At 45.9% G+C, this 27,267-nt stretch overlaps 1 protein-coding gene across 2 annotated transcripts in view; it reads left to right on the top strand.

Moving 5' to 3' along the window:
- Positions 1-27,267, top strand: part of LOC137536013 (rap1 GTPase-activating protein 1-like) — a 363,102-nt gene that overhangs the window by 318,897 nt on the left and 16,938 nt on the right. For both annotated transcript variants that reach the window (XM_068257949.1, XM_068257950.1), the window contains 5 exons: positions 179-308; positions 4,287-4,442; positions 9,753-9,824; positions 19,659-19,745; positions 23,255-23,392. In XM_068257949.1, the coding sequence (XP_068114050.1) occupies positions 179-308; positions 4,287-4,442; positions 9,753-9,824; positions 19,659-19,745; positions 23,255-23,392 (583 nt within the window). The remainder of the gene's footprint in view (positions 1-178; positions 309-4,286; positions 4,443-9,752; positions 9,825-19,658; positions 19,746-23,254; positions 23,393-27,267) is intronic.

The following is a 27,267-nucleotide window of genomic DNA, read 5'->3' as shown; positions in this document are numbered from 1 at the left end:
GGATCACGTGACCTGAGATGACTTGAGACTTAGGGTACCAAGAATGATGGTCACATGTAGGGCAAGGATGTTTGCTGCTCAGAGTTCAAAATTAAATACGGCTCAAAGTAATATTCAAGCAAAGGGTTTCGTGATAAGAGATAATCAGGGTGACATTAATAATGCATTTTTCCTGCAGATTTCGCGGTGGGCTGGATGTATCACAGGGTCAGACTGGGATGGAATCTGTGTACACCACGTTCCGTGGCCACGAGGTCATGTTCCACGTGTCAACCAAACTCCCCTACACTCAGGGGGACATGCAGCAAGTTAGTGGTTCTAAAGAGTTACACTTTTGCTCTACTTATTGTGAAATGTTTCTAATGCTATCAGTGTTGTTACTGAGGGTGCATGTAATGAAATTGTGCTTGCTGGGTATAACTGTCACCTGTAAGCCCCTTAAAGGGGCACTATGGCGAAAATGATGCTGTTCCCTTATCCCCAGCATCAGTTGTTTAATATTGACAGCATAATTTTCTCCATGGAGCATGTGTTTAAAAAAATACCTTGTAATACCACTTCTATGCCTGTACACATCTGACCTGTGTAATAATAACATCAGCTGGTTCTGACAGGGAATGCGATAAGTACTGGCTGTTGTCTGCTCTCTGATAACTGCTGTCAGCCTTCCGTGCCTCAGACAGAGCTGATTTATTACTCAGCCCACACACTGAGCTGTTGCAGACTTCTGACGTAACTAAATAAACAAGTTCTAAATATTGTGAAGGCATCAAAAAACTAGCAAACAAGACAAGATCTGAGGAAACAAAAAAAAACCTCACATCTCAGCTTGAGTCTTTATATTTAGTTTTCGTTCTCCAATTATCTTTATTTTTATAATTTTTATTTGTCCCTGTATGATCCTGACCTGGATGCCTTTTACTCAGCCAAGCTATGCTACATAGCTTTACTAGATCCATTACTCTGAAGGGGCTTTGTAAACAGTAAAGAAGTATTCATTTTCAGAGGACTGGCGTTGAGTGATTATGCTGCTCCCTCTAGTGGACAATTTGTGAATTACCTCACAAGTATAACTACTGTCTATCTGAATTTAACAGAGGTTTGATTGCTCTCCTGTTGCATTAATGGACATCTATGCAGGGCCAGGCTGAGGCAGAGGCGAGAGAGGCTCCAGCCATTCCCCTATTGTGTGTGAAGCAGAGAGAAAAAAGAAAAGAGGATACATGGCAGTGACTGCAAGCCAGTTAACTAGAGATTAGGGGGCCCTGGGGCGCTTCTTAGTCTAATAGCAATCAGTGTGTGACGGCTGGGGTGGGAGGGATGGAGGGGCGCACTTTGGTGTCTCACCCTTGGGTGCTGGAGGACCTTGTCCCAGCTCTGCATCTATGGCAAGAATTACTAGTTTGTTCCCAGCAAAGTTGATCCAGGAAATTTTATCTGACTGCCACCTGGAGTAAAGGTGGCCATACACTGGTCGATTTGCCATCAGATCGACCAACAGATAGATCCCTCTCTGATCGAATCTGATCAGAGAGGGATCGTATGGCTGCCTTTACTGCAATCAGATTGTGAATCGATTTCAGCCTGAAACTGATCAATCTGTGGAGCTGCCGCTGCCCCCCCCCACCCATTACCTGATCTGGCCAGCGCGAGCCCCCGGGTCTCCGCTGTCTTCTTCACGCTCGGCTCCAGCTTCACTAAACTTCCTGCCGGGGGAAGTTTAAACAGTAGAGGGCGCTCTACTGTTTAAACTTCCTGCCGAGACAGGAAGTGAAGCCATCCGGAACCCGGAGCCCAGCAGAGAAGAAGACAGCGGAGACCAGGAGCAGGTAATGTATTGCCGCTAGCGTCGGTCGTCGGGCATTTGAATGCCGCTATCGACGCACTCCCGACCCGCCGGCGATCGAGCAAAATCTTCCGCATGGACGGCTCGACGGGAACAATTGATTTCGGACGGAAATCATCAGCGTTTGCGCAACGATTTCACAGCAGATTCGATCACAGTGATCGAATCTGCTGTATATCGGCGGGAAAATCGTTAGGTGTATTGGCCCCTTTAGGAAGTATTTTCACAAGAGGTCCGCGCTCACAGCTGATTGTGACAGGATTCTTTTACCCAGTTCGCCTCCTCTTTACATAAAATTACAAACAAAAGCAAGAGATGGCGCTCTGGTATTCAGACAAAGTCCATACAGATCAAAAGTCCATATACAGTGCTCTAAAACTCCAAAATATATGGATGCATCTATGAATTGATGAGTGTCTTCTTTTTAATATGAGGTCCTATTCTGCTGTATATTCAACCAAGGTACATGTGAGTGGACCACCACCAACACCCTTTGTGTGCCACTCACCGCTGTACTAGACCAACCAATAGTCTATATGCGCCTTGGGACCGTTCCCGGGTCGTCCCCCACCGCTCGATCACATAAAACTTTCCTTGATTCAAAGTGAATTCTTCTCATGCAGTTATGTCACCTCAAAGAAAACTCCACATAGCGTAATACTGCTAAAAATATTTAATAATAAAAACGCAATTGCACTTACAATCTCCTGTTCGTTATAAAAGCATCGAGTAATTTGGGCACGGGCTCTCCCCCGCATGGATGGCCAGGCTGGCAGGTCCCAGTAGATTCCTATTGTCCCTCCGCTGCGCACACGGTGAACGCCAGGACACCAGGAGGCAACAGGCAACAGGAGGCAATTTTACTTAATTGAAATTTCCGATCGGAAATCTGAATTTCCATTCGGAACTCAGAAAACGGAACTCAGAAATCTGATTTCTGCAGAAATACTGCATTACTGCAATTCGGTAATTTTAGCCCAATCCCAGAACTCGAAATCAATGGACCAATCGGAGAATGCAGAAACAACTCGAAAGTATTTGGCCAATCAGAGAATGCAAAAAATCAAATGTAAAAGAAACCCCACTACTCGGGAATCGGAAACCGATCGGAAATTGGATTTCTCTAGAAATACTGCATTACCACAACTTGGTAATTTTAGCCCAATTACAGAACTCTGAAGCACAGGACCAATCGGAAAATGCAGAGTCAACTCGGAAGTATTTGGCCAATCAGAGAATGCAAAAAAATTACCAAAAAAAAACTAATCGGAAATCCGAACTCTGAAACCGATCGGAAATCTGTGAAATCGGTAATCTGCATTTGTGGAAATCGGAATTTCTGCAGAATCGGAAATCGACATTTCCGACCATCCCTCACCACAAGTCAGGCTTGGGATTACCACTCTGAGCTGCGGATTTCCGCCCCGAGTCTGACTCGGGGTTACCGCTAAGGAGGTTACAACACTTTAAAAGCACGTTGAAAAGAACTAAAGGACATTGTTTATACTACAGTAGAATCTCCTTATAGTAAGCCCCAAATCAAGTCAAGTATAGCTTTTTTTGGCATGACCAAGCTTCAATACAGGCATTGCCAAAGCAGGGGGAATGAGGGACATGGGATGGGGTGGGGGTGCAGTGAGTTAGCAGTTTGTGGACATTTGGGGGGGGGGGGGAGAGTTTACAGTTCATTTATGCTCCTCTCAGTCTGTGGCATGCTGTGACATAGTGTGCAGCGATTGTCACTGTGGATTTCTCTTCTCCTAGTAGAATGCAGTGTTTTCTCTCATCTTCTAACCAGGAAAAGTAGTTTACTACATCTACATCCAGAGATTGACTATATCAGAGTTTACTATAACGAGATTCTACTGTATATGTCCAAATCCAGAGTAGAGATGTAGCGAACGGTTCCCGAACCGTTCGCCGGCGAACATCTCTGAATACATGGGGCTTTTACTACTTCCGGGTCGCTCTGACCCGGAGTAGTACGCCTGCGCTGCCCGGTGAAGCGCGTCCTAGATCACGCTCCTGTTGCCGGGCACTCTCTGCGCATGTGCGTGATGTCATGAACGACGTCACGCACATGCGCAGAGAGTGCCTGGCAGCAGGAGCGCGATCTGGGAAGCGCTTCACCGGGCAGCGCAGGCGTACTACTCCGGGTCAGAGCGACCCGGAAGTAGTAAAAGCCCCAGAGATGTTCGCCGAGCAAACAGTTCGCAACATCTCTAATCCAGAGTGGTCCAAAAGTATATCATTTATCCCCGTTTCACCAATCACCATGCATAACACAGGACTCCACTTACAAACACATTCAACTTACAATCTCCCGCAACCTGTTTGTAAGCAGGGGACCGCCTGTATATTAGAACACATGACTGGACTTACAGGCCCTTTCTCACTGGGGCAAGCTTACCTTTTTACATGTCTGTAACGTCTCTTTCAGCTGCAGAGGAAGCGGCACATTGGGAATGATATTGTGTCCCTGGTGTACCAGGAGGATGGCTCCATGTTCTCCCCCGACATGATCACTTCTCACTTCCTGCATTGCTTTATCATCGTCCAGCCCTGCCAGAGCCACAGCGGCCACACTCTGTACAAGGTGAGCTGTGTGACCTCAAAGGGAAGGATATGTGTGCCTGTCGGAGCCCTTACTAGGTCTCTGAGCATGCATACACACATCCAATTTTAATTGACCAATTTCTCCAACACAGATTTAGAATACTATGAACAGATTGTGTAAGTAAGCTCTCATACTATATGGAAGTGGTACAATTCGCCAATCGTTGGATGTGTGTATCAGGATTTATCTGCTGTTAAAGCCTGGTATGCACTTTTAATTATGATTGGCCATTCACTGACCAATTTTATCACGTCCATGTAGTATGAAGGTCAACAGATATTAAACCCTATGAGCATATTGTGTAGGTTAACCCCTCATACTACATGGAGGTGGTCAAATTGGTCAGGGATTGGCCAATCAAAATTGAACGTGTGTACCAGGCTTTCGTTTGCTACAAGAGCCTAACATCTGTCGTTTGGAATCATTGCTGGTGATTGTCCAGAGGTAAAGAGTGCATACACACATGCAAATTTTCATTGCCCAATGATTGGCAAAGCTGACCATCTCCATGTAGTATGAGAGCTTCTCTACAGAATCTGTTAGCTGTCATGCTATACGTTGAGCCTGGTACACACTTACAATAATAATTGGCCAATGACTGACCTGTTTTACCATGTACAATTTTTTTGTCAATCTTATCAAATCTATGTAGCAGAAGAGTAGAGTGAACATACTTGTACAGGTGTATTTCAGGTAGTTGCGCATAAAACCAACAGAATGGTAAGAGTGGATTTCTATTTGACAAAACTTGTTGTATAGGTTTCTTCTGGCCCTATTTCTGGCTGTGTATGAGGGCATCTACACTGGGCAAGCACAAGTAAGGTCCACGGATGCCCAGTAGAACCAAGAGCTCACGCACAGAGGAAAAAAACATACACAAGTGGCTTGGTACTGAGTATGGGTGGATTTTACTTGCCATGCCTAGTCTGGATATGCTAATTCATGGCCAGAAGCATAACCATAAGAGAAGAGTGACCCTGCGCTGGAACGATGGGCTACTGAAGTACGTACAAGGCCAGATTTATAGTTTTTTGTGCCCCTAGGCTAAGTATGTTGTGACTCCCCCTTCATCTAAAGCAGTGCCCCTCCCATTCCATGGGCAGCCTCCTCTCCCATGTGTATCATCCATGTGCAGCAGCAGCCCCCTCCCATTCCATGGGCAGCCTCCTCTCCCATGTGTATCATCCATGTACAGCAGCCCCTCCCATTCCATGTGCAGCCTCCTCTCCCATGTGTATCATCCATGTACAGCAGTGCCCCTCTCATTCCATGTGCAGCCTCCTCTCCCATGTGTATCATCCATGTACAGCAGCCCCTCCCATTCCATGTGCAGCCTCCTCTCCCATGTGTATCATCCATGTACAGCAGCCCCTCCCATTCCATGTGCAGCCTCCTCTCCCATGTGTATCATCCATGTACAGCAGCCCCTCTGCTTCATGAACACCTTCCTTTGGGCATCATTTTCCCTTTTTTATGTGTTTCTCTCCATTTTTAGCTTCCTCTTTCATATTTAGCAACCCCTCTGTAAGGGCCCGTTTCCACTTGTGCGGTGCGATTTCGACGGGAAAATCGCAGCAACGAATCCGCATGTGGTTGCGGTTCCGTTGCCGGTTCTATGCGGATTTTCACAACCCGATTTTAACCATGTCAATGCCGGCATGCATTGACATGGGTTTTTAAACGAAATGCAAGCGGAAATGCCGGGAAAACCGCAAGACTAAAACGCTTGCAGTTTTCCTATTTAGTTACATTAAGAGCGGATGGGCGGCGTGCGAATTCTGATGGGTCTGCTGTGCAGATTTTTTCTGCACGACAAACTGCACAGAATCACGCAGAAGTGGAAACAGGCCCATCCACTTCTATTGCTTGTGTGAATCTGCATGCATAAAACGCATGCAGATTCGCTGTAGTGGAAACGGGCCCTAACTGTCCTCGGATCCTTGAAAGACTTTAAGAACATACCGCTGGTACAAAAATAACTTTCTTTAATGCTAACATCATCAGAATAGGGAATCGGGAACAAAGATGATCACAGTTTTAGAATATTGGTGCGTATTGGCATTCTGAGTGGTTTCAAGCAATTTCAAGCGATAGAAAGCAGTAGAACTAGGGGCAAACATACAAAAACAGTATTCAGTATAGACTGTAACATATAACCAACCACTAACATTGTCATTAGCAGCGTTAATCAGTACATATAAACCAAGATAGCTCACCTATTTTCCGGATCAGTGAATAATGGCGCACAGCCCCCAGGGGCAAACCCAGGATTTTCAGGGGGGGGGGATTCCTGAAAGGTCTCCGTCAGCCACGCACAATACAGTAAAATAATATGGTAGGACATCATGCTGGGTACACACAATGCAATTTCCCATCCGACTGACAGGATCTGATGATTATTTCCTAAATGTCTGATCTGCTCCCGATCAACAACGGAATCGATCAGGAGCAGTTTGGATACAGATAATAATGAGGACAGCCAACATTGGTAATGAAGGGGAAAGTGAAGCATTCACCCAGCAGGGCACAGGGCTGTGCTCATACCTGACTCTGTGAAGTTCCCCAGAGCTGCTCCATGCTCTGTACACACACTGCTGCTCCATGCTCTGTACACACGCTGCGGCTCCATGCTCTGTACACACGCTGCTGCTCCATGCTCTGTACACACGCTGCTGCTCCATGCTCTGTACACACACTGCTGCTCCATGCTCTGTACACACGCTGCTGCTCCATGCTCTGTACACACGCTGCTGCTCCATGCTCTGTACACACGCTGCTGCTCCATGCTCTGTACACACACTGCTGCTTTATGCTCTGTACACACACTGCTGCTCCATGCTCTGTACACACGCTGCTGCTCCATGCTCTGTACACACGCTGCTGCTCCATGCTCTGTACACACACTGCCGCTCCATGCTCTGTACACACGCTGCTGCTATATCCAAAGTCAGCTGTAGCATGGAAAGAAAGGAGGCAGTGCTGTGATCTGCAGGATACCTGCAGATATTCTGGTGTCTCAACTTGCACCTGTCCCCAGACACTGTACAGGCCCTGGTCTGAGGGGGGATTCTGGGCAGCTGTAATCCCCCCCCCCTGCATTTGCCAATGGCGCCTATGCATAAAAATGGTGCCGCATTAAAAAGATACGCTTATCGCTATCTATCGTTAGTACTGCTCCAGGGAATGGCACACAGGGAAAAACGAAGAAAAACAGCACACAGTAACATTATTTATCAATAGCGCCATTCATATGCCAAACAGCAGACGTTATTGCGCACAGTAACGTTATTTATCAATTGCGCCCTACATAAGCCAAACTGCAGACGCTATTTAACTGCAAAACGGTGAATGGATTTAATGTAACACTGTCAAGGTTAGGGTTAGGTACCACCAGGGGAGATTTAGGGTTAGGCACCACCAGGGAGGTCTTAGGGTTAGGCACCACCAGGGAGGTCTTAAGGTTAGGCACCACCTGGGGGTCTTAGGGTTAGGCACCACCAGGCGGGTCTTGGGGTTAGGCACCACCAGGGAGGTCTTGGGGTCAGGCACCACCAGGGGGGTGGTTAGGGTTAGGCACCACAGGGGTGGTGGTTAGGGTTAGGCACCACCAGGGGGGGGGGGGAGTCTAGGGGTTAGGGATAGGTACAGAGAGGGTTCTGTGTGTTAACGCTAAATAACGATAAGGCTTTAACGCTAAATAACGATAAGGCTTAAACGTTAAATAGCGATACGCGACAAACGGATTAGAGGCAACACAGTGCGCCATTATTTGCAGGCTCCATTTTCAGATGGATCCCTATTTTCACCTCAAAGGATCTTAAGTTAAGGGCAGTTTCTCTGCTCTGTCTCTCTCATAAGCTCTGAAGATTCTGTCTGTATCTGTCTGTAAAATGGCTGCTGGCATGTCTGGCTAGATTCTAGAGCAGTGTTTCTCAACTTTTTCTATCCAAGTACCCCCTATCGCAATTCAGTTCCAGCCAAGTACCCCCCCCCCCATGCGTATGTATATATATATATATATATATATATATCTCCCACTACAGGTATAGGTGCCCCCAGTACAGATAGATAGCCAGGTATAGGTGCCTGCCCCCAGTATAGGTACCCTCAGTATAGCTAGGTATAGGTGCCCTCAGTATAGCTAGGCATGGCCTCCCCCCCCCCCCCAGTATAGCCAGGCATGGGTGGCCTCAGTATGGCCTGGCATGGGTGCCCCCAGTATAGCTAGGTATAGGGGCCCCCAGTGTAGCTAGGTATAGGTGCCCCCAGTATAGCTAGGTATAGGTGCCCCCAGTATAGCCAGGAGGGGGACACAGCGCAAAAAGGGGGAGCATGCCCACACATAGCGGCGGGGAGGGGGGTCCACTCCCCCCCCTCCCTCACCTTGGGCTTCCCCCTCCGACACTCATTAATAGCAGCAGCGGAGGTGGTGGCATGGTAAAAAGGAACGCACACTTACTTCTGTGTTCCACGCCGGAGGTCCTTCTCTGTCAGCGATGATGCTACTTCCTGTAGCGTCATCACTGACAGAGAAGGACCTCCAGCGTGGAACACAGAAGTAAGTGTGCGTTCCTTTTTACTATGCCACCACCACCGCTGCTGCTATTAATGAGTGTCGGAGGGGGAAGCCCAAGGTGAGGGAGGGGGGGAGGGGACCCCGCAACCCCCCTGTTTTGCGCTGCGTCCCCACCTGGCTATGTACCCCCTGCTGTGCTCTCGTGTTGAGAAACACTGTTCTAGAAGATCTCAGAGTGAGGCTGGGTTCTGATTGGTCTAGACTGTCAGGTGACTGGAGTACTCTGATTAACCATGTATTGTCCTGTGCTTAGCTAGCTATATTATAGCTGATGCTGCAGGCTGTTACTCTACACACAAATTAACTTTAACAGCAGGCTAACTTTTCTGCTTATCATACAACAGACCTATATAGGTATATATATTGTTCTGTACAGAAAACTAGCACTAAATTGTTATAAACTTCTCTTATATTAACATCGACTATGAATTATGCTGTTCAGTTGTTTGATTGGCTTGTGCGGGCAGCTACACCCTCTTCCATGCCCAGGTGCCCCCTTGGGCTAACGCCACCCAAGGCCCGGTCCTTTGTGGCCTTTCTAGAAATGTGGTCCTAAGTATGTATCTAACGCCCTCTTCCGATTTGCTTTGAATAAAGTATTTGCTTTAGCTGAGGACTTCAAAAATGAACTGTCTGAATGGGAAAACTGGGGCCAACATTTTTAATGCCTCCCCTTTTGGCTCCTCCATATGACCATGACTATTTTCCTCCAGGTCTCAGTCGCTGCTCGGGATGATGTGCCAGGATTTCCACCAGCTCTGCCCAACCCTGCCGTGTTTCACAAGGTAACGTAGACCTCGACCTCCTCTCAGACCACAGTAGCCAATAGCTATTGTTGATTTTACTAACACTATTTGAAGTTCAACTAACCTCAGATCTAAACAAAGGAAAATATTAAAACAGCAATGTTGATAGGTGTAATAGTTTCAACTTCTTGAATTGTACTTTTTAAATTTAAATTTTTTTGGGGGAAGCTCTGTTTACCTGCTGCTATGCACCTTTCCACTCAGACCTTGCTGACTGACTCATTTCCTGTTAGGAAACTGAGGCCTCACGCTCACCTGTTTCCTGTGTACAACAAATCCCATCTCCTCTGGTAGGCATACAGTTTCTATTGTAATGCAGGTGTGCTGGGAAATGTAGTTGGTATTGTTGTTCCTGCTTTGGATATTACTTGGTCACACCTGCCTAAGGGGCGGTTCACACTTGCTTAAAAAAAAGTATCCATTTGGGACTTTTTTTTAAGCTTCTCTTACACGCAGGAAGAGGATTATATGTTAAAAATAACATAATTTCTACGGAACGCAAGGCGGAATGCAGACTCCCAACTTGCCACATTTTCCCAGACCAGACGGGAAAATGTGTACTGTAGGCACTTCTGTACTGTGCACGTGCAAGAGAGGGTGCTTGCGTGTGCGAACTACAGGGCGGCCCGACCCAAGAGCTTCTGAAGTGTACCCCAAGCGGAAGAGAGCAGTCTGCAACCGATTGGTCGGAGACTGCTAACGAAGGAGCTGGCGGGGGATCGTGAGGAAAGCGGGAAGGCTCTATAGGACCCAGAGCCTTCCTTCTCCTTAGGTACTGTAAGTATCTGTATTTGTGTTTAATTTGATTCAGACTCCTGTTAGCATGTGGTACCCAGGGGGTACTTCTGATGGGTCCTGGGGTACTAAGGCTTGATATGGCTAAGTAAGTATAACCAAGAGTTTTTAGCATATGATAAATAAAAAAACTCTTATGTAGACAACACCAATTTAGTCGTTTAGTCGATGAACTGCAACTGTAAATGCTTGGAAATTGTTTAGAAATTGTTTCCATGTTCTGCTATGGATTTTATATTAAGGGGTATTTGAGATAATCTTTACCATACTGGGGGGCAGGGCCGCCTTCAGAGCATCACAGGTTGGACTGCAATATGGGGCCCGAGTGAGTCTGGGGCCCAGAGAACAATGCCACAAACATGGGCCGCAGCTACAAGTCTGTCACAGAATGTACAGAACGTCAGTGGGTGTGGTTATGTTCACTGCATTTCGATTTTATGTGATTTTGCCATGCTTCTGCGCTGGCATTCTCATTTCAGTGAATGAGAATCGCAATCGCTGAGAAAATGCTACAATTTTCGCAAATTTCAAGCGCTGCTCAAGCACTGTCGTGAGAGTAATCCCATAGGATTCCTTGTGTCACAGTGATTTGCTGATCGCCGGCGAACACCTTAAATGTGTCTGATGGCAGCCCTGCCAGGGGGTATGTGGTGACTGGTGAAAACAGGCTTTCAAAAGGGAAACGTAAATAAAATATTTGGGATGTATTCCATTTTGCTGCGAATGGTTTAGCATTAATGGCTGTATGAGTTATTTTAAAGGACCACTATTGCGAAAAAAGTAGGCAGTTAAAATCTGACAGAACCGACAGGTTTTGGGCCAGTCCATTTCCTCATGGGGGATTCTCAGGGTTTACTGAATCTGAGAGAGCCTAAGCGCTTTGAGTCCTATGGGAGAAAAGCGCTATAGAAATGTTATTGTAATGTATTGTATTGTATTTCTTTGTCCACTGGTCCATTAAATGGAACTGCAAATTTAAACGGTTATACAAGCTGTACGCTGACTACTTTAAATTGTATCAAAGTGTCCTATCTTCAGTGCTGTCCCATGTAAAGATGTAATAAAATATTCGCACAGTTGTGAGAGGTGTGCTCACTTTTGTGAGATACCGTAGGTTAAAAATTGAAAGCTTATTTCAACAACGTTATAATATAACAACCTAGATAGGGTGAAGATTCCCCCCCTCCCCCTGTAAGTCTGTTTTCTTGCCACTAGATGTCAGTGTGAGCATGGGGTTTAGACTGCGAGCCAGACAGGCGCTGAGAGGCAGCGGCACCATGCGATATCTTCTTAATATTCCCTGCTTCACCAAGATCAAATTACGATCAATTATTTAGCAAGTCCTCATCCCTGAATAAAACATTCTCTCCATCCGTTATACGGCGACAGTCAGCGGAGCGCGAGAGAGGGGAACACCCATCATTCATATCATGGCTGGGAGAGCCAGCTGTACATATTGCTCCATGCATAATCCATAATGTACTGGCTGCAGTGACTCACCCGGAGAATGATAACCACACTGCTGCATGCGGAGCTGAGGCCCATTCATCAGGCCAGCGCAAGGAGAATAGCAGCCAGTCTGGTACAGGTGCAGAAGTGGAGCAAGTCGCTCACGGCAACCAATCAGGATTCTTCACATGGTCATCTGTCTTTGCAGCAGTTCTGGTTCAGTTTTCCTTACACTGGTTTTGATAAATGTACCGCAATGTCTATGGAAGACCCTGGCAAGTGCAACCTCTCTGATGTCAGAGTATGAATTACAGATCCCAGCAAGCCTAGGCAAGCACTGGGATTTGTAGTTCTTTTACACCTGCAGAAGCCTGAGTCAATACCAGTCACAGACGTAGGACAGCATCTACAGCTCCCAACTGTCCCTCTTTTGTAGGAACAGTGCCTCTTTGGGAGCCCTGTCCCTCTTTCCTCCTCATTTGTCCCTCTTTCAAGGCTGTGTCCTCCTTTCTATGTAAATGTATGTATTTCTCTACTGAAAAAAAATGTTTGATTGACTCTAAACTTTATTCCCATCCTTTAAATTGATATCTATATATATAATAGGCTAAGTGCCTCAACCTTCAAGCAAGAAGAAGAAGTAGCGCCCTGCCCCCAGGGCCGGTCCAAACAAGAAAAAGGGTCCGGTCCAAGCAAGAAGAAGTAGCGCCCTGCCCCCAGGGCCGGTCCAAACAAGAAAAAGGGGCTGGTCTAAGCAAGAAGAAGAAGTAGCGCCCTGCCCCCAGGGCCGGTCCAAACAAGAAAAAGGGGCCGGTCCAAGCAAGAAGAAGTAGCACCCTGCCCCCAGGGGTGGTCATACACTTGCCGCCGAGCTGGAGGGGGTAGCAGGCAGGAAGGGGGTATTGGGCACAGCGGTGGGGAGGGGGGTCGGACTCCCCCCCCCCCTCCCTCACCTGGGTCCCCCATCTGTGTTCCCCCTCTAGCTTAAGTTCAGCAGCCGCCGCCGCTATTAGAGGCAGTGGGCGGGGATGACTCACCGCTTCTACGTTCCAGCGTGCGTTCCACTGTCATCACTTCCTGAAATGCCGTCCACTTACAATACAGTGGGCAGCATTGCAGGAAGTGACGACAGTGGAATGCACGCTGGAACGTGGAAGAGGTGAGTCCTCCCCACCCGCTGCCTCTTACTAATAGCAGCGGTGGCTGCTGCTGAGCTTAAGCTGGAGGGGGAGAGCAGATGGGGTACCCAGGTGAGGGAGGGGGGGTGGTCCGACCCCCCTTCCCGCCGCTGTGCCCAATACCCCCTTTCTGCCTGCTACCCTCTTATGTGGCGTCGCGGGTCCGCTAGTATTTCTTATTTTAAAAATGTGAACAGTCGGCCCCCGGCAACTGGTCCTCTTCTGCCAAACGCATCATGCTCAGGTGCAAGTGTACTGCGCCTGCGCATGACGCGGGGAAGACAAAGAGGACGCGTTGCAGGGGGCCGACTGTTAGCCGGCCGAAAATGAAACTAAGCTGCAGCGGGGGACAGGAGGACACTCGAGGAGCTGCGAGGGGCACAGGACAGCTTCCAAATTAGGTGACTTCTTATCTGCCTTCCATCATCTGCAGTTATCCTGTGCCCGTGTCATCATCACTTTGCAATGCTCTATTCAGCAGCAGCGACCCCCTCAATGCAGGCTGGCCACACACCTCCTCATTGTACTCCCATGCATGACAATGTTATTCCCATGGGCAGTATGGAAGATTCGCTACTACGCATGCACAAAACTCACCCGGCCCGTCGGCGCACAATCAGGATGCGCGTGATTCAGGCCGCACATGCCCAGTGGCCTGCGACTGGATAGGATATACTGCAGATAGATATAGTCTTTTCCTTGCTTCGATGGGCATACGTAGGAAAACGCGTGAAAAATATTGGTATGACTGGTACACACCTTGCAATTTCCCATCAGATGGGTCGATAGATAATTTCCTATCATTTTTCTGATCGATTTGCTGATCACTTTTATGCAAATCGATCATAAAAACGATTGGAAATCAGTTCGGACCTGTCGGAAATTATCTATTCGACCCATCTATCTGACGGGAAATTGCAAGGTGTGTACCAGTCATACCAATATTTTTCACGCGTTTTCCTACGTATGCCCATCGAAGCAAAGAAAAGACTATCTATCTATCTATCTATCTATCTATCTGACGGGAAATTGCATGGTGTGTACCAGGCTTTAGATTTTTAGAATAATCATTTTGTTTTGAAAGTAAAGTTTAATTTAAAGGATGGCAGAACCAGCCCACCCAAAATAACGCAATCCTATTATTAACCAGCAATTGTAAGTCTATGAGGTATATAGCAATTTTATCCTCCTATATAATTTCTATTATGTAAGTACTTCATTTAAGAAGCTCTCTATTACAGTTTCATATATCCCTAAACGTTTCCGCACTGCTTGTAACATTTAAGACCTGTTGTTCTTTAGGTATTATACAGCGCTGTGTGATATGCTGGCGCTGTATAAATATAAAATATTAATCCTTATCATAATTTTAACCCTGCTTTGTGAGAAAGTGCACTGAAACAGATGAGGCTGGTGGCTGTTTGGCTGTTTGTAGAGGGGAAAAAAACTTAGGATATACTGAATTGTATTATCAGTAGCAAAGAAAGGAGTCTTGTATTTGTATTTAGTTATAAAGCTTTTTTTTATATCATTACATCATTCTATAACTTTTGCAGTTTACAAACTGTACTGTATTTTAAACTATGAAACAGAGCAGAGCTAATGACCCTTTGAACTTCCCTGCATTACAATCTTATCTGAAGTTGTCTTTCATTGTTTCTTTGATATATAAGCGCTTCAGAAAACAGCACTGTCTTCAACCTAAAGGCTCATACACACATCAGACTATAGTCTTTGGAAAATGAAAGATCACAGACCAATCTTACCACCCTTCCTGTAGTATGAGCGCCATACCTTCACAGTCTTTTCTATGGAGCTGAACTCCCCATCAGACAGAAATCTTTGCAAGATTCTGCACACACAGATGCTGTACAGACACAAAAGATCAGTATCTGCAAAAGATCTGTTCCTGCCAAAGATCTGTTCCTGCAATTGCATTCCTAGTCTGAGATCTGCAGATCATCATACACACCTTGTTTAACTGACATTCATCTGCAGATCAGACAATCATCTGCAGATCTGAAAATCCATCCTGGTGGATCTGATCTGCAGATGAATGTCTGTTAAACAAGGTGTGTATGATGATCTGCAGATCTCATAGACTATGAATGCATTTTGCAGGAACGGATCTTTTGCAGATACTGATCTTTTGCAGATACTGATCTTTTGCAGATACTGATCTTTTGGAGATACTGATCTTTTGTGTCTGTACAGCATCTGTGTGTGCAGCATCTTGCAAAGATTTTTTTCTGATGGGGAGCTCAGCTCAATAGAAAAGACTGTGTAGAGTATGGCTCTCATAGTACATGGAAGGGGGTAAAATTGGTCTGTGATCTTTCATTTTCCAAAGACTATGGTCTGATGTGTGTATGAGCCTTAAATTGGGAGCACAGAGAACTCTTTTGCATAGATAATAAGTGAAGTTTCTTAACTCTTCCTGTACTGGAAACAATAGGAGTCTCATATCTTTGCTACTAATGTTCTCCCTGTACTACAAATAAAATTTATGATCTCATAAGTTTATTTTCCAGTCAGATTCCCTTTCAGTAAATGCTTTTTGAATGTTTTGTTCCATTTACTCTCAGAGGATGACAGTATATAAATGGAATACACCAAATCTGGCTGTTTCTGCTCTACTGATGAGCAGAGAGGAGGCATGCTGAGGTTACTAATGGGCGGGCGTGAGGACATAGAACTGACAGAGAACCAAATTGGGTTTGGGCAAGCAGACTTTTATTCGAGGTTAGAGTTTGGGGGTAAACAAAATGAAATAGGATACATATACTGTATATGTATGTATATATATATATATATATATATATATATATATATATATATATATATATATCAGAAATATCTCAAGGATGATCGGGAAAAAAGGGATGCACCTGAGCTCAATTTTCAGCTTCATGGCAAAGGTTGTGAATACTTATGTATAGAGATGGCCCGAACCGTTCGCCGGGCGAACATCTCTGGGCCTTCTACTACTTCCGGCTCGCTATGACCCGGAGTAGTACGCCTGTGCTGCCCGGCCGAGCGCGTCCTAGATCGCGCTCCTGTTGCCGGGCACTCTCTGCGCATGAGCGTGACGTCGTTCATGACGTCACGCACATGCTCAGAGAGTGCCCGGCAACAGGAGCGCGATCTAGGACGCGCTCTGCCGGGCAGCGCAGGCGTACTACTCCGGGTCATAGCGAGCCGGAAGTAGTAGAAGGCCCAGTGATGCAGAGATGTTCGCCGGCGAACGGTTCGGGAACCGTTCGCTACATCTCTGCTTATGTACATATCCTTTCTCAATCTTTCTTAATTTTTAATAAATTAACAAAAGTCTCAAGTAAACTTTTTTTCATGTTGTCACTATGGAGTGTTGTGTGTAGAATTCTGTGGGGAAAAAAATGAATTTAATCAATTTTAGAATAAGGCTGTAACATAAAATGTGGAAAAAGTGCTGCGCTGTGAATACTTTCCGGATGCACTGTGTATACAGTATGTATAGTATGTATATATTGATGTATGTGTATACACACACATACTGTATATATTTATACTTATACACCCATACACATATTCTTTCTGCAGATAGTGTCCTGGTCAGGAATTAATGTTACTAATAATGTTAACATTTGTATAGTGCTTGTCACCTGTTGGATTCATAGCCATTGAGAGCTACAGCCATTTAACTTCTTAAAGAGACACTATAACATCAAAAAGTTCCCCTGGGGAGGTACTCACCTCGGGAGGGGGAAGCCTCAGGGTCCCAGTGAGGCTTACCACGCCGTCCTCGGTCCCACGGGGGTCTCGCTGCAGCCCTCCGAACAGCGGCCCGACAGACCCAACAGCCTGTTCAATATTTACCTTTCCAGGCTCCAGCAGGGGCGCTGTTGCGGCTTTCGGCTCCGAAGTAGACGGAAATACCTGATCTCAGTCGGGTCCGCTCTACTGCGCAGGCACCGGAGACTTGCGCCTGCGCAGTAGAGCAGACCCAACGGCGACCAAGTATTTCCGCCTATTTCGGAGCCGAGAGCCGCCACAGCGCCTGCGCAGGAGCCAGGAAGGTAAATATTTACATCGCCGCAGTTCGGAGGGCTGCAGCGAGACCCCCGAGGGACGGAAGATGGCGTGGGAAGCCTCATTGGGACCCTGAGGCTTCCCCCACCCGAGGTGAGTACCCCCCAGGGGAACTTTTTGATGTTATAGGTTTTCTTTAAGGACCACAGTATTAACCCAGGCCATTTTTTACAAATTGGGCCACTGCAGCTTTAAGGGCTCACTTCAGGGCGGTACAACTCAGCACACAAGTGATTCCCCCTTCCCCCCCTTTTCTGCCCACCAACAGAGCTTTCTGTTGGTGGGGTCTGATCCCTTCTGCCTTTTTAATAAATATTTATTTATTTTTAAAAAAATAAATGTTCCTTTTTTTTATTTTATTATCCAATCCCTCCCCCTGTCAGCCAATTACAGTGATCGGCTGTGAAAGGCTTCAGCCTATCACAGCGGATCGCTTTAGTGCCTCCCAGGTGGACAGCCGTGTCACATGGCTGTCCCCAGTACAGCGCTGCCTTAGATCACATCGCTGTACAGTGTTATTAGATGGCGGTTTCGTCGTCTAACAGTCTCCTAGCGGCGATCGCTGCTGGGAGACTGATGGTGGGACGGAGCTTCATCATTCATGCGGCAATCTCCTGCAAAACCCCAGCCCAGGGTATCACGCCAATTGGCATGGGGTGGTCCTTGGGCTGCCGCTGTGTTCACGCCAATCGGAGCGCAGCGGCATGCAGTTAAAGCACACCTGAAGTGAGAGGATAAGGAGACTGACATATTTATTTTAGGGACAGTTACCACTGGGTGCCGTGTACACTTTCCAATTGTACGTGGCACCCACGCTGTAGCAAAGGCGCAGCGGTAATTGATATCGCTATAGACAAGCCATGCATGGCTATAGGGATGCGGTCTGCGAAAAACTGCAGCTGGTACTATTTTATTACGCCACACACAATTCGTATGCAGCCTATTGATTTTAATCGGCCGCGGATCGCAGTTAGTGGAAATAGGCCCTTAAACAATGCACATTGTTCCATTTACTCTCAGAGTCAGAGAATTCTATAAATGGAATAAACCACATCTAACCCTGTTGATCCTCTGCCTCTAACACCCCGTTCACACTTGCGTTTTGGCAAATAAACGGACCGGATCCTGACCTGATCCTGATCAGAACCGTATGGTTCCGATCCGGATCCGGTCCGTTTGTATCAGGCATGCATCAGGCTGCCATCCGAATCCGTGGGCAAAAAATAGCGAAATTTAAAAAAAAAATGTTGGGGTCAGCAGAAGGTGCACCTGGTGCACGTGTAGAATCAGGTTCCTCCGCTGTAGGCCTCACCTCCACCTCCGACATTCTGCCAAACAGCTCCAGCACGTCTGTCACTGCTGCTCCACTCCAGACATGCTTGGCCCATGTGTCCCCATCCGAAATAACCGCTTGCATACGCATAGGAAGTGGGGTAGAACGTCAGGTTTTTGTAGGCAGTGTGTTCTGTGCCTTCCGTTCCCCATTGGTTTCTGTGTTCCTGATGGTGCTGTCAGGCTCAGGTCCGGCTCCGGTCCGGGTGCGTGGGCCGGAGATCCGGACCCAAAAAATAGCGCATGTTGGAAAAGAGTCTGGATCCGATCCGGCTCCGTACTGTACGGAACGGACACGTGTGAACGTCCGCATAGACTTTACATTGCTATGCGGAACGTACGTTCCGTTTGTACAGTATGCGGTCCGGATCAGATCCGGAAAATCCGGATAGCGAACGCTAATGTGAACCGGGCCTAATACTTTCAGCCACAGCCCCTGAACAAGCATGCAGATCAACTGATCTGACTGAGGTCCGACTGGATTTGCTGCATGCTTGTTTCAGGTAAGTGATTAAGACACTACTGATGCATGAAGGCTCAGCAGGATGCCCGGCAACTGATATTGTTTAAAAGGAAATAAACATGGCAGCCTCCATATCCGTCTCACTTCTGTTTTGCATCTCCCAGTAACAAGTGATGAGCAAAAATGTTGAAAAAATATTTTTTTCACTTTTTTTTTTTTTTTGCAAAAAGTAATGGTTAATTTGACTTTTAAGCAAAACAAATGTAAAAAATTATTTTGTAATAAGTTTTCAATTTGTCACATTTTCACAAATTTTTGCGCTAAAAAACAATTCCATGCTTTTCACGCATTTTGATGGTAAAAATACAGATTTTTGGGCTTTCGTGAATTTTTCGCCATAGTGTGAAAAATACAACATATTTTCGTGAATATTTTCTTGAAATCGAAAATAGCATTTCCAATGCAAAAATGACTGGCGAAAATTTGCAAGCAATACTGCCAGTAACCCATCTCTCTCTCTCCTCTCAGAACCAGCAGTTTCGAGAATTTCTCCTCACCAAACTGATTAATGCTGAAGTCAGCTGCTACCAAGCGGAGAGGTTCTCCAAGCTGCAGGTGAGTATTATGTGATCCACCCTGGTCAGGCCACACCTCCCCCAGCAGATTTTGGACTGTCTATGATCTTTCAGCGAATAAAGCTATTGCTTTCCTCAAGTCCCAGAAGCCTCAAATTACCTGATGAGGAGAATGGGAAGGGCTATAGCATCACAGGGTAGGGGTGTCTCTGAGAGTTGAATAAGTTACTTTGATGCCAGATATCTGGGGATCAGGTATAAGGAGTGTATAGTTCTGGTGATACTAGGTTTTAGGGGGATCTGTGAGACCCCGGAACTCTTTTTAACATTATTCCTTTGCAACTTAACTGTAATCTCCACCCTGGCTTGGGTCAGACCCTTATTTCCCTTCTTTTCGATGTCAAACCTTAAAGGGACACTTAAGTCAAACAAAAAAAATGAGTTTTACTCACCTGGGGCTTCCAATAGCCCCCTGAAGCTGTCCGGTGCCCTCGCCGTCTCCCTCCGATCCTCCTGGCCCCACCGGCAGCCACTTCCTGTTTCGGTGACAGGAGCTGACAGGCTGGGGACGCGAGTGATTCTTCGCGTTCCTGGCCACAATAGTGCCATCTATGCTGCTATAGCATATATCAAATACCATATAGCAGCATAGAGGGTGCTAATGTGTCTGGGAACGCGAAGAATCACTCGCGTCCCCAGCCTGTCAGCTCCTGTCACCGAAACAGGAAGTGGCTGCCGGCGGGGCCAGGGGGATCGGAGGAAGACGGCGAAGGTACCGGACAGCTTCAGGGGGCTATTGGAAGCCCTAAGTGAGTAAAACTCATTTTTTTTGTTTGACTTAAGTGTCCCTTTAATCGCCCATCCTTTTTCCATCCTACCTTTTGTGCCTAATCCTAACCCAGTGGTCCCCAAATGTTTCTAGATCAGGGTTTCCGTTATGCCTCCCTCTTTCTCCACAACTCCTTCTTCCAGGTACCTTTTCCCAGTGGTGGGGACAAATGCTTCTTTCCTGCCCCTTGACTATGACTATAATATAGCTAGGTATAGGGGTAGTATAGACGTGAGTATGGGGGTACATCATTACCCCTTACTCATTTTCACAAGTAGCTAAAAGTGACATCATGATTCCTTACCACTTTCTTGGATTTTGCCACTGATGCCAATGATCTTCAATAAAAGGAAGAAGTTTAAAGAGAAACTCCGACCAAGAATTGAACTTTATCCCAATCAGTAGCTGATACCCACTTTTACATGAAAAATATAATGATTTTCACAAACAGACCATCAGGGGGCGCTGTATGACTGATTTTGTGCTGAAACCCCTCCCACAAGAGGCTCTGGTACCGTACGGTACTCTGGGCAAACTGCCACAATGTAACAATGACACACACAGGAAATGGCTGTTTATAGCTGTCTGTTAAAGCCAGAACAGCTACATAATCTGCCCACAGTAACAATGTCACCATGTAATACATGTCAGAATGTGAATCTGGGAGAGGAAAGATTTTACAATGAGCAAACTCTGACTAAATCATGTATACATAATTATTGTAAAAATTAAGCACCTTTTTATATTAAATTATTTTCACTGGAGTTCCTCTTTAAGGTGATCAGGTGTCCCCTTCTTCCAGTGCAACCCCCTCCCTAGTCTAACACAACAGTCACATGACCATCAGATGAGTGTGTTCAGAAGAATGATGGTGTTTGGGTGGAAAGGACTGTGATCTGGAGCGGGTCAGGTGAATATAAATATCCAGTGTGCTCTTCCACCTGTGTAAATTTTCACCGATCAGGACACAGAAATACAATAATAAGAGCCTCTAACCTCTTACAGGATATCCGAAGGGACATGTGACATGATGAGATAGACATGGGTATGTACAGTTCCCAGCACACAAAAAACTATGCTGTGTTGCTTTTTTTCTTTCTCTGCCTGAAAGAGTTAACTATCAGGTATGTAAGTGGCTGACTCAGTCCTGACTCAGATAGGAAGTGACTAAAGTGTGACCCTCACTGATGAGAAATTCCCCTTTTTATCTCTTTCTTGCTCTCAGAAGCCATTTTCTGCTAGGAAAGTGTTTTATAGTTGGAATTTCTTATCAGTGAGGGTCACACTGTAGTCACTTCCTGTCAGGACTGATTCGGCCACTTACATACCTGATATTTAACTCTTTCAGACAGAGAAAGAAAAAAAGGAACACAGCCTAGTTATTTGTGTGCTTGGCACTGTACATACACATGTCTATCTCATCATGTCACATGTCAGTTCGGGTATCCTTTAATGGATTTAAAGCATAAGCCTAATGATTGTAGAGCAGCCCCTGGAGCTACAGGGGCCCAGGACTATGAAGGACCCCAAACTACTCACCCCTTCTCCCTTCAATACAGACCTTCAGCCTCCAGATCAGGTGCTGTTGTGACCACACCGATCTAAATGGTTGGATCAACATGGCCACACTTGTCATATGATGCCTGGCAGATGGGTCCCCAGGTTGTTGGGGTCACCAAGGGGTGTGAACATTGGGGGGACCCCATGATTTGTAGTTGTGCCCCTGGCTTTAACCTCTACAGTTCCATTTGAAGAGTGCTTCCGGTGTAACAGAAAACCTGCAATGTAAGGCTCTATTTTTGCTGCAAGGATCAATGGGTGGTTCAATACCCCCCACTGACCCTTAATTTGTTAATGTCAGAAGCTCCGCCCCTCCTTGGCAAGTCCACCATGGTTTTTCTTTTTTTCAAAAACTTTTTGGCCACCCCCACCTGCTTGCTCAGCAGCCCTGTAGCCTAACTGGTGGCTATTGAGCTGTTACTGAGCTGGGGGCGGGCCTTGGCAAGCAGTTGGGGGTTGCCACAGAGCTTTGAAACCGTTTGGGAAACATGGTCATCTTTCAGATGGAGGGGGCAGAGTTTTTGTCATCAGTGCATTATGGGCGAGTGGGTAAGTGAGTAAACCTACCACCCACCAATCCGTGCAGTAATAATAAAGAGCCTTACATTGCAGGCTTTATATTTTACCCTGGAAGTAGTCTTCAACATATTTCAGCATAGGAATAATTGCTCAACAGAGCAACAGCGGGGGCTTGTCTAGCACAATGCAGAGCGGGGAGGGGTGTTATACATTACTCGCTGCCGGCAGCGATACAGGTCCTCTTCACTTCCTGTTCAGTTTGCAAGTACCATCCAGCAAATCACTATGTAGCTCCAGTCCAATGTCATGTGAACAGGAAGTGAAGAGGATCTGTGTCGCCACTGGGAGCAAGTTATGTATAAAGCTCTGCTGCAGCTCTGCAGGACCGCCCTCCAGCTCCTGCTGTCGGCCACACCCCACAGCTCCCATTCTCAGCCCCCTTCCCTCCAGGTTTCCCCTGCGGTAATGGGAGTAGCAGGAGATATTTTTACGCCCTAGTTTCCTAGCCCAGACTTAAACTTGGGATCCAGTGCTGCAAGGGGAGAGTGCTGTCCATCATGCTGCCCAAACCTGCACTGGAGTTACTGCCAGACACATCTTCCTTGGGTCAGTCTCAATGGTTTCTGGTCTATGTCTTCCAGGAAAGAACTCGCAGCTGTCTCATTGACACTCTCTATGAAGAGCTGATTCTACACAGTCAGAGCATACTGGGGCCAATAGAGGACAGCACTGGAGACAAGATGGAGAATTCTTCTACCGGTTTCCTGGAGAACTTCAAAGTGAGTGTGCCTGTGTATGTTTCCACCATGCATTGTAACGGTCTGGCATATAACATTCAATGATAAATAGCTTGTTCCCTTACTCTTTACTGCCCAGTTACCCTGCTCGCTTTTACATCAAAGTAATGTCATTTGTGTGAATAATCACAAGTCCCTGTTGCTTAAAATACAACTGGGCTGGGAACTGCCATTGCAATGGATGTATTTTCTCAAATTCATTCAGAAAACTCATAAGCCTCACATGTATTTTACAGTTATGAAGTATTTTATTGTCCATATTGACCATGCAGATGCCTGTTTAATATCCTGTTCATTCAATCCTATTTGTTTTTAAAATGACTTTCCTAAAAGTGAGCTCTGCCCAATTCTTGAAAGTTTTTGCATTTTTTTTATCAGGTGATTAATAGGGCACCTGTGGGAAAGCAGCAAACTGTGATCTCTTTGAAGCGCAGTTCTTATGAAATAAGCGTGGAAATGATGCTAATTCCGTATAATAGCACGCGGTCCTGGATGCATACTCGCATCTCTGCAGATGCACGCCAGCTAAGTGGGTGCCGACTCTTAGCCACAGACCCTGAACAAGCATTCAGATCAGGTGTGTCTGACAAAAATCTGACTAGATTAGCTGCATGTTTGTTTTAGATGTGTGATTCAGACACTACTGCTGCCAGAATGATAAGCAGTACTGTCAGGTTACAGGTATTGCCTAACCTCCCTATGGACAAGCCTGACTTGTCCTAAAAAAAATAGCTACTATCGGTAAGGACGAGTCAGGCTTATCCAGTTATTGCAAGTACTCACCTGTGGCGGCGCTAGCGTGCGGTATCCCTCACTGGCACCTCGCGGCCTCCCTGCAAGCGCACTCCCGTCTTCTTCTTCACGATCCTTGGTGGCGATCTCCTCTTCTTCCACATTTGTCGCTTCCTGTCCCTCGGCAATCGTGTCCCCCGTCATGTCCCTCTGATGACGCTGTGCCCCCTGGTGTCGGGCAGCGTCATCACATCATGCAGCAAATTCAATTATTTGTATTGGATTCAATAAAGACACCTGGATTGGATCCAATATAAAAAAAAATCTAAGTGTTAAAAAAAAAAAACTAGGGCCAGCTCTACTGCCCATAGCAGCAAATAATAATAAAGTTAAAAAAAACACATAAAAATATAAAAATAAAATGATAAAGTGCATTTTTTATATTATACGTACGCTTGCAGATAGCTTGCAAGACCGCAACTTGCAAGTGGTCCGCAAATATGAGTACAATATAAAGAATCACTGCTTTTGGTACCAAAATTGCAGGGAAATTAAATGCCGAGGAGGTTATAAGAAATCTGAGGTGAAAATAAACTGATGAGATAAACAGTAGTATCTATCCTCCTTCTCCTCAAAATGACTTTTTTAGATATGCCACAGTTTTATTTTATATTTAAATCTAGTTTTTATGTTTTTACTGTTTCATTGTCTCTGCTCAGTGACACATGCATTGAAGTATGCCAGAGTTAAAATCTATGAACCATTAACCTTTTTTATCTTTTTACTGCTCACAGAAGCCATTTACTGACAGGAAAGAGTTTTATGGCTGTAATTATCAGTGAGGGTTATGCTTTAGTCTGACCCAGTCCCAACACAGACAGAAACTGTCACTCGCATACCTGATTTTTATAATTTTCAGGCATAGAAAATAAAAAAGGAACACAGCATAGTTATTTGTGTGCTAGGCACTGTACATACCCACGTCCATCTCATCATGTCACATGTCACTTCGGGTATCCTTTAAAAGGAAATAAATATAGCAGCCTCCATATCCCTCTCACTTTAGGTTTCCGGACATTCACAGGGTCGGTGATTAACCACTTAAGTCTATCTGGACGGATATATCCGTCCAGATAGACTGTGCTGCTGCCGCTGAGTGAGGCGCGCTCCCGCTGCCTGGACTTTTGGACTGTGGCTATCTTGTGGCCAAATAGTAAACTGCACCCAAATACATTTTTTTAATAAATAATTACATTATATTACATCTAAAATTAGCTTTTTACCTCCCAAACTAAAATTACCCAAATACATTTTTTTATAAAAAAAAAAAAAAATTTCAATAAAGACAAAAAAACACAAATAAATAGTTACCTAAGGGTCTGAACTTTTTAAATATACATGTCAAGAGAGTATCTTATTAATTTTTTTTAAATGATAAGCTTGTAAATAGTGATGGACTCAAATTGAAAAAATGCACCTTTATTTCTAAATAAAATATCGGCGCCATAAATTGCGATAGGGACATAATTTAAATGGTGTAATAACCGGGGCAAATGGGCAAATAAAATGCATGGGTTTTAATTACTGTAGCATGTATTAATTTTAATCTATAATGGCCAAAAACTGAGAAATAATGAATTTTTTCCATTTCTTTCTTAATCTTCCTGTTAAAATGGATTTATAAAAAAATAATTCTTAGCAAAATGTACTACCCAAAGAAAGCCTAATTAGTGGCGGAAAAAAGAAGATATAGATCAATTGATTGTGATAAGTAGCGATAAAGTTATTGGCGAATGAATGGGAGGTGAACGTTGCTCGGATGCATGAGATTTTCGACACTGTAGGCTGAAATGTTAAACTTATTTTCAGAAATCTGTAGGATTTTTTTTTGTTGCACAAATAGTTAATTCACTAAAGATTCAGCCAAATAAATACAGACCTTTACATGTTTATTATCCACTTGCCGACCAGGGGAGTTATCAGTGATCGGTGCTGCGTGGGCTCTACAGCCCGCAGCACCGATCAGGAGTGCAGCAGGGCGATCAGACTACCCCCCTTTTTTCCCCACTAGGGGGATGTCCTGCTGGGGGGGTCTGATCGCCGCCGGCTGCAGTTGCTTAGCGGGGGGGCTCTTCAAAGCTTTCCGCCCTCTCGGCCGCTCCCTCCCTCTCCCTTCCCCTGTGGGCTGCGCAGGACGGATTTCCGTCCTGCGCATTGAAGAATAGGCTTCAGCCTATCACATGCCGGCGATCCCCGGCCAATCAGAGGCCGGGGATCGACGATCTGCCTTACGGCGCTGCTGCGCAGCAGCGCCGTATGATGTAAACAGCGGGGATTTCTTCCCCACCTGTTTACATTTTGCCGGCGAGCCGCGATCGGCGGCACTCCGGCTGTTCACGGAGACACCCTCCGTGAACTGACATGGAAAGGCCGCTCGATCGAGCGGCCGTTTCCATGGTAACCCGCAGACGACCAGTTTACGCCAGTCGGCGTTAGCTGGTCGTCAAGAGGTTAAACAATGTTCAGTATTGTGCCCAGTCGTGTCTATTGTGAGAGTTGATGTGCGACATAGAAAGTGTTCCTTTATATTTTGAAATCCCTGTTTGCTCTGTTGTTTTGTTGATTCAAGTAATACCTTTAATGACTAAGGCTTAGTTTCCATGCAGCGCAGAACCCCATGGCTCTGCGCGTCACTCCCGGTGGGGGGCGGAGCATGCAATCCCATTCATTATACTTAATGGGATCGCGGGACGAATCGCCCCCGAAATACAGAAAACCATGAGCTGCGATTCTGCAGTGAATTGCCGCGCATGAATGGAAACAGCAGACACTGCAGTCTATGCACTGCTGTCCCGGCGATCACGTTTCCATAAGCGCGCTACATGAAAATGAGCCCTAAAAGCTTGTACACACATTTGGTTAAAGTCAGCTGAGGCGGCCGATAACAACTACCTTAGCTTATAATCAAGCATGTGTACAGCAACCCCCAACCTGCGAGCAATCCGCCCAGCGGATCAACTCGCCCAACTCATGGCTGACTACTTTAATCCTGCTGCTCCCCCGCCCACCACGTCACACATGCACCACAGGCGTCTGTGCTGGCTGGTCCAGCGATGTCGCCCAAG

Source organism: Hyperolius riggenbachi, chromosome 10 (assembly GCF_040937935.1).
Source record: "Hyperolius riggenbachi isolate aHypRig1 chromosome 10, aHypRig1.pri, whole genome shotgun sequence".
Classification (NCBI taxonomy): Eukaryota; Metazoa; Chordata; class Amphibia; order Anura; family Hyperoliidae; genus Hyperolius; species Hyperolius riggenbachi.
This window is presented reverse-complemented; position numbering and strand designations above follow the sequence as displayed.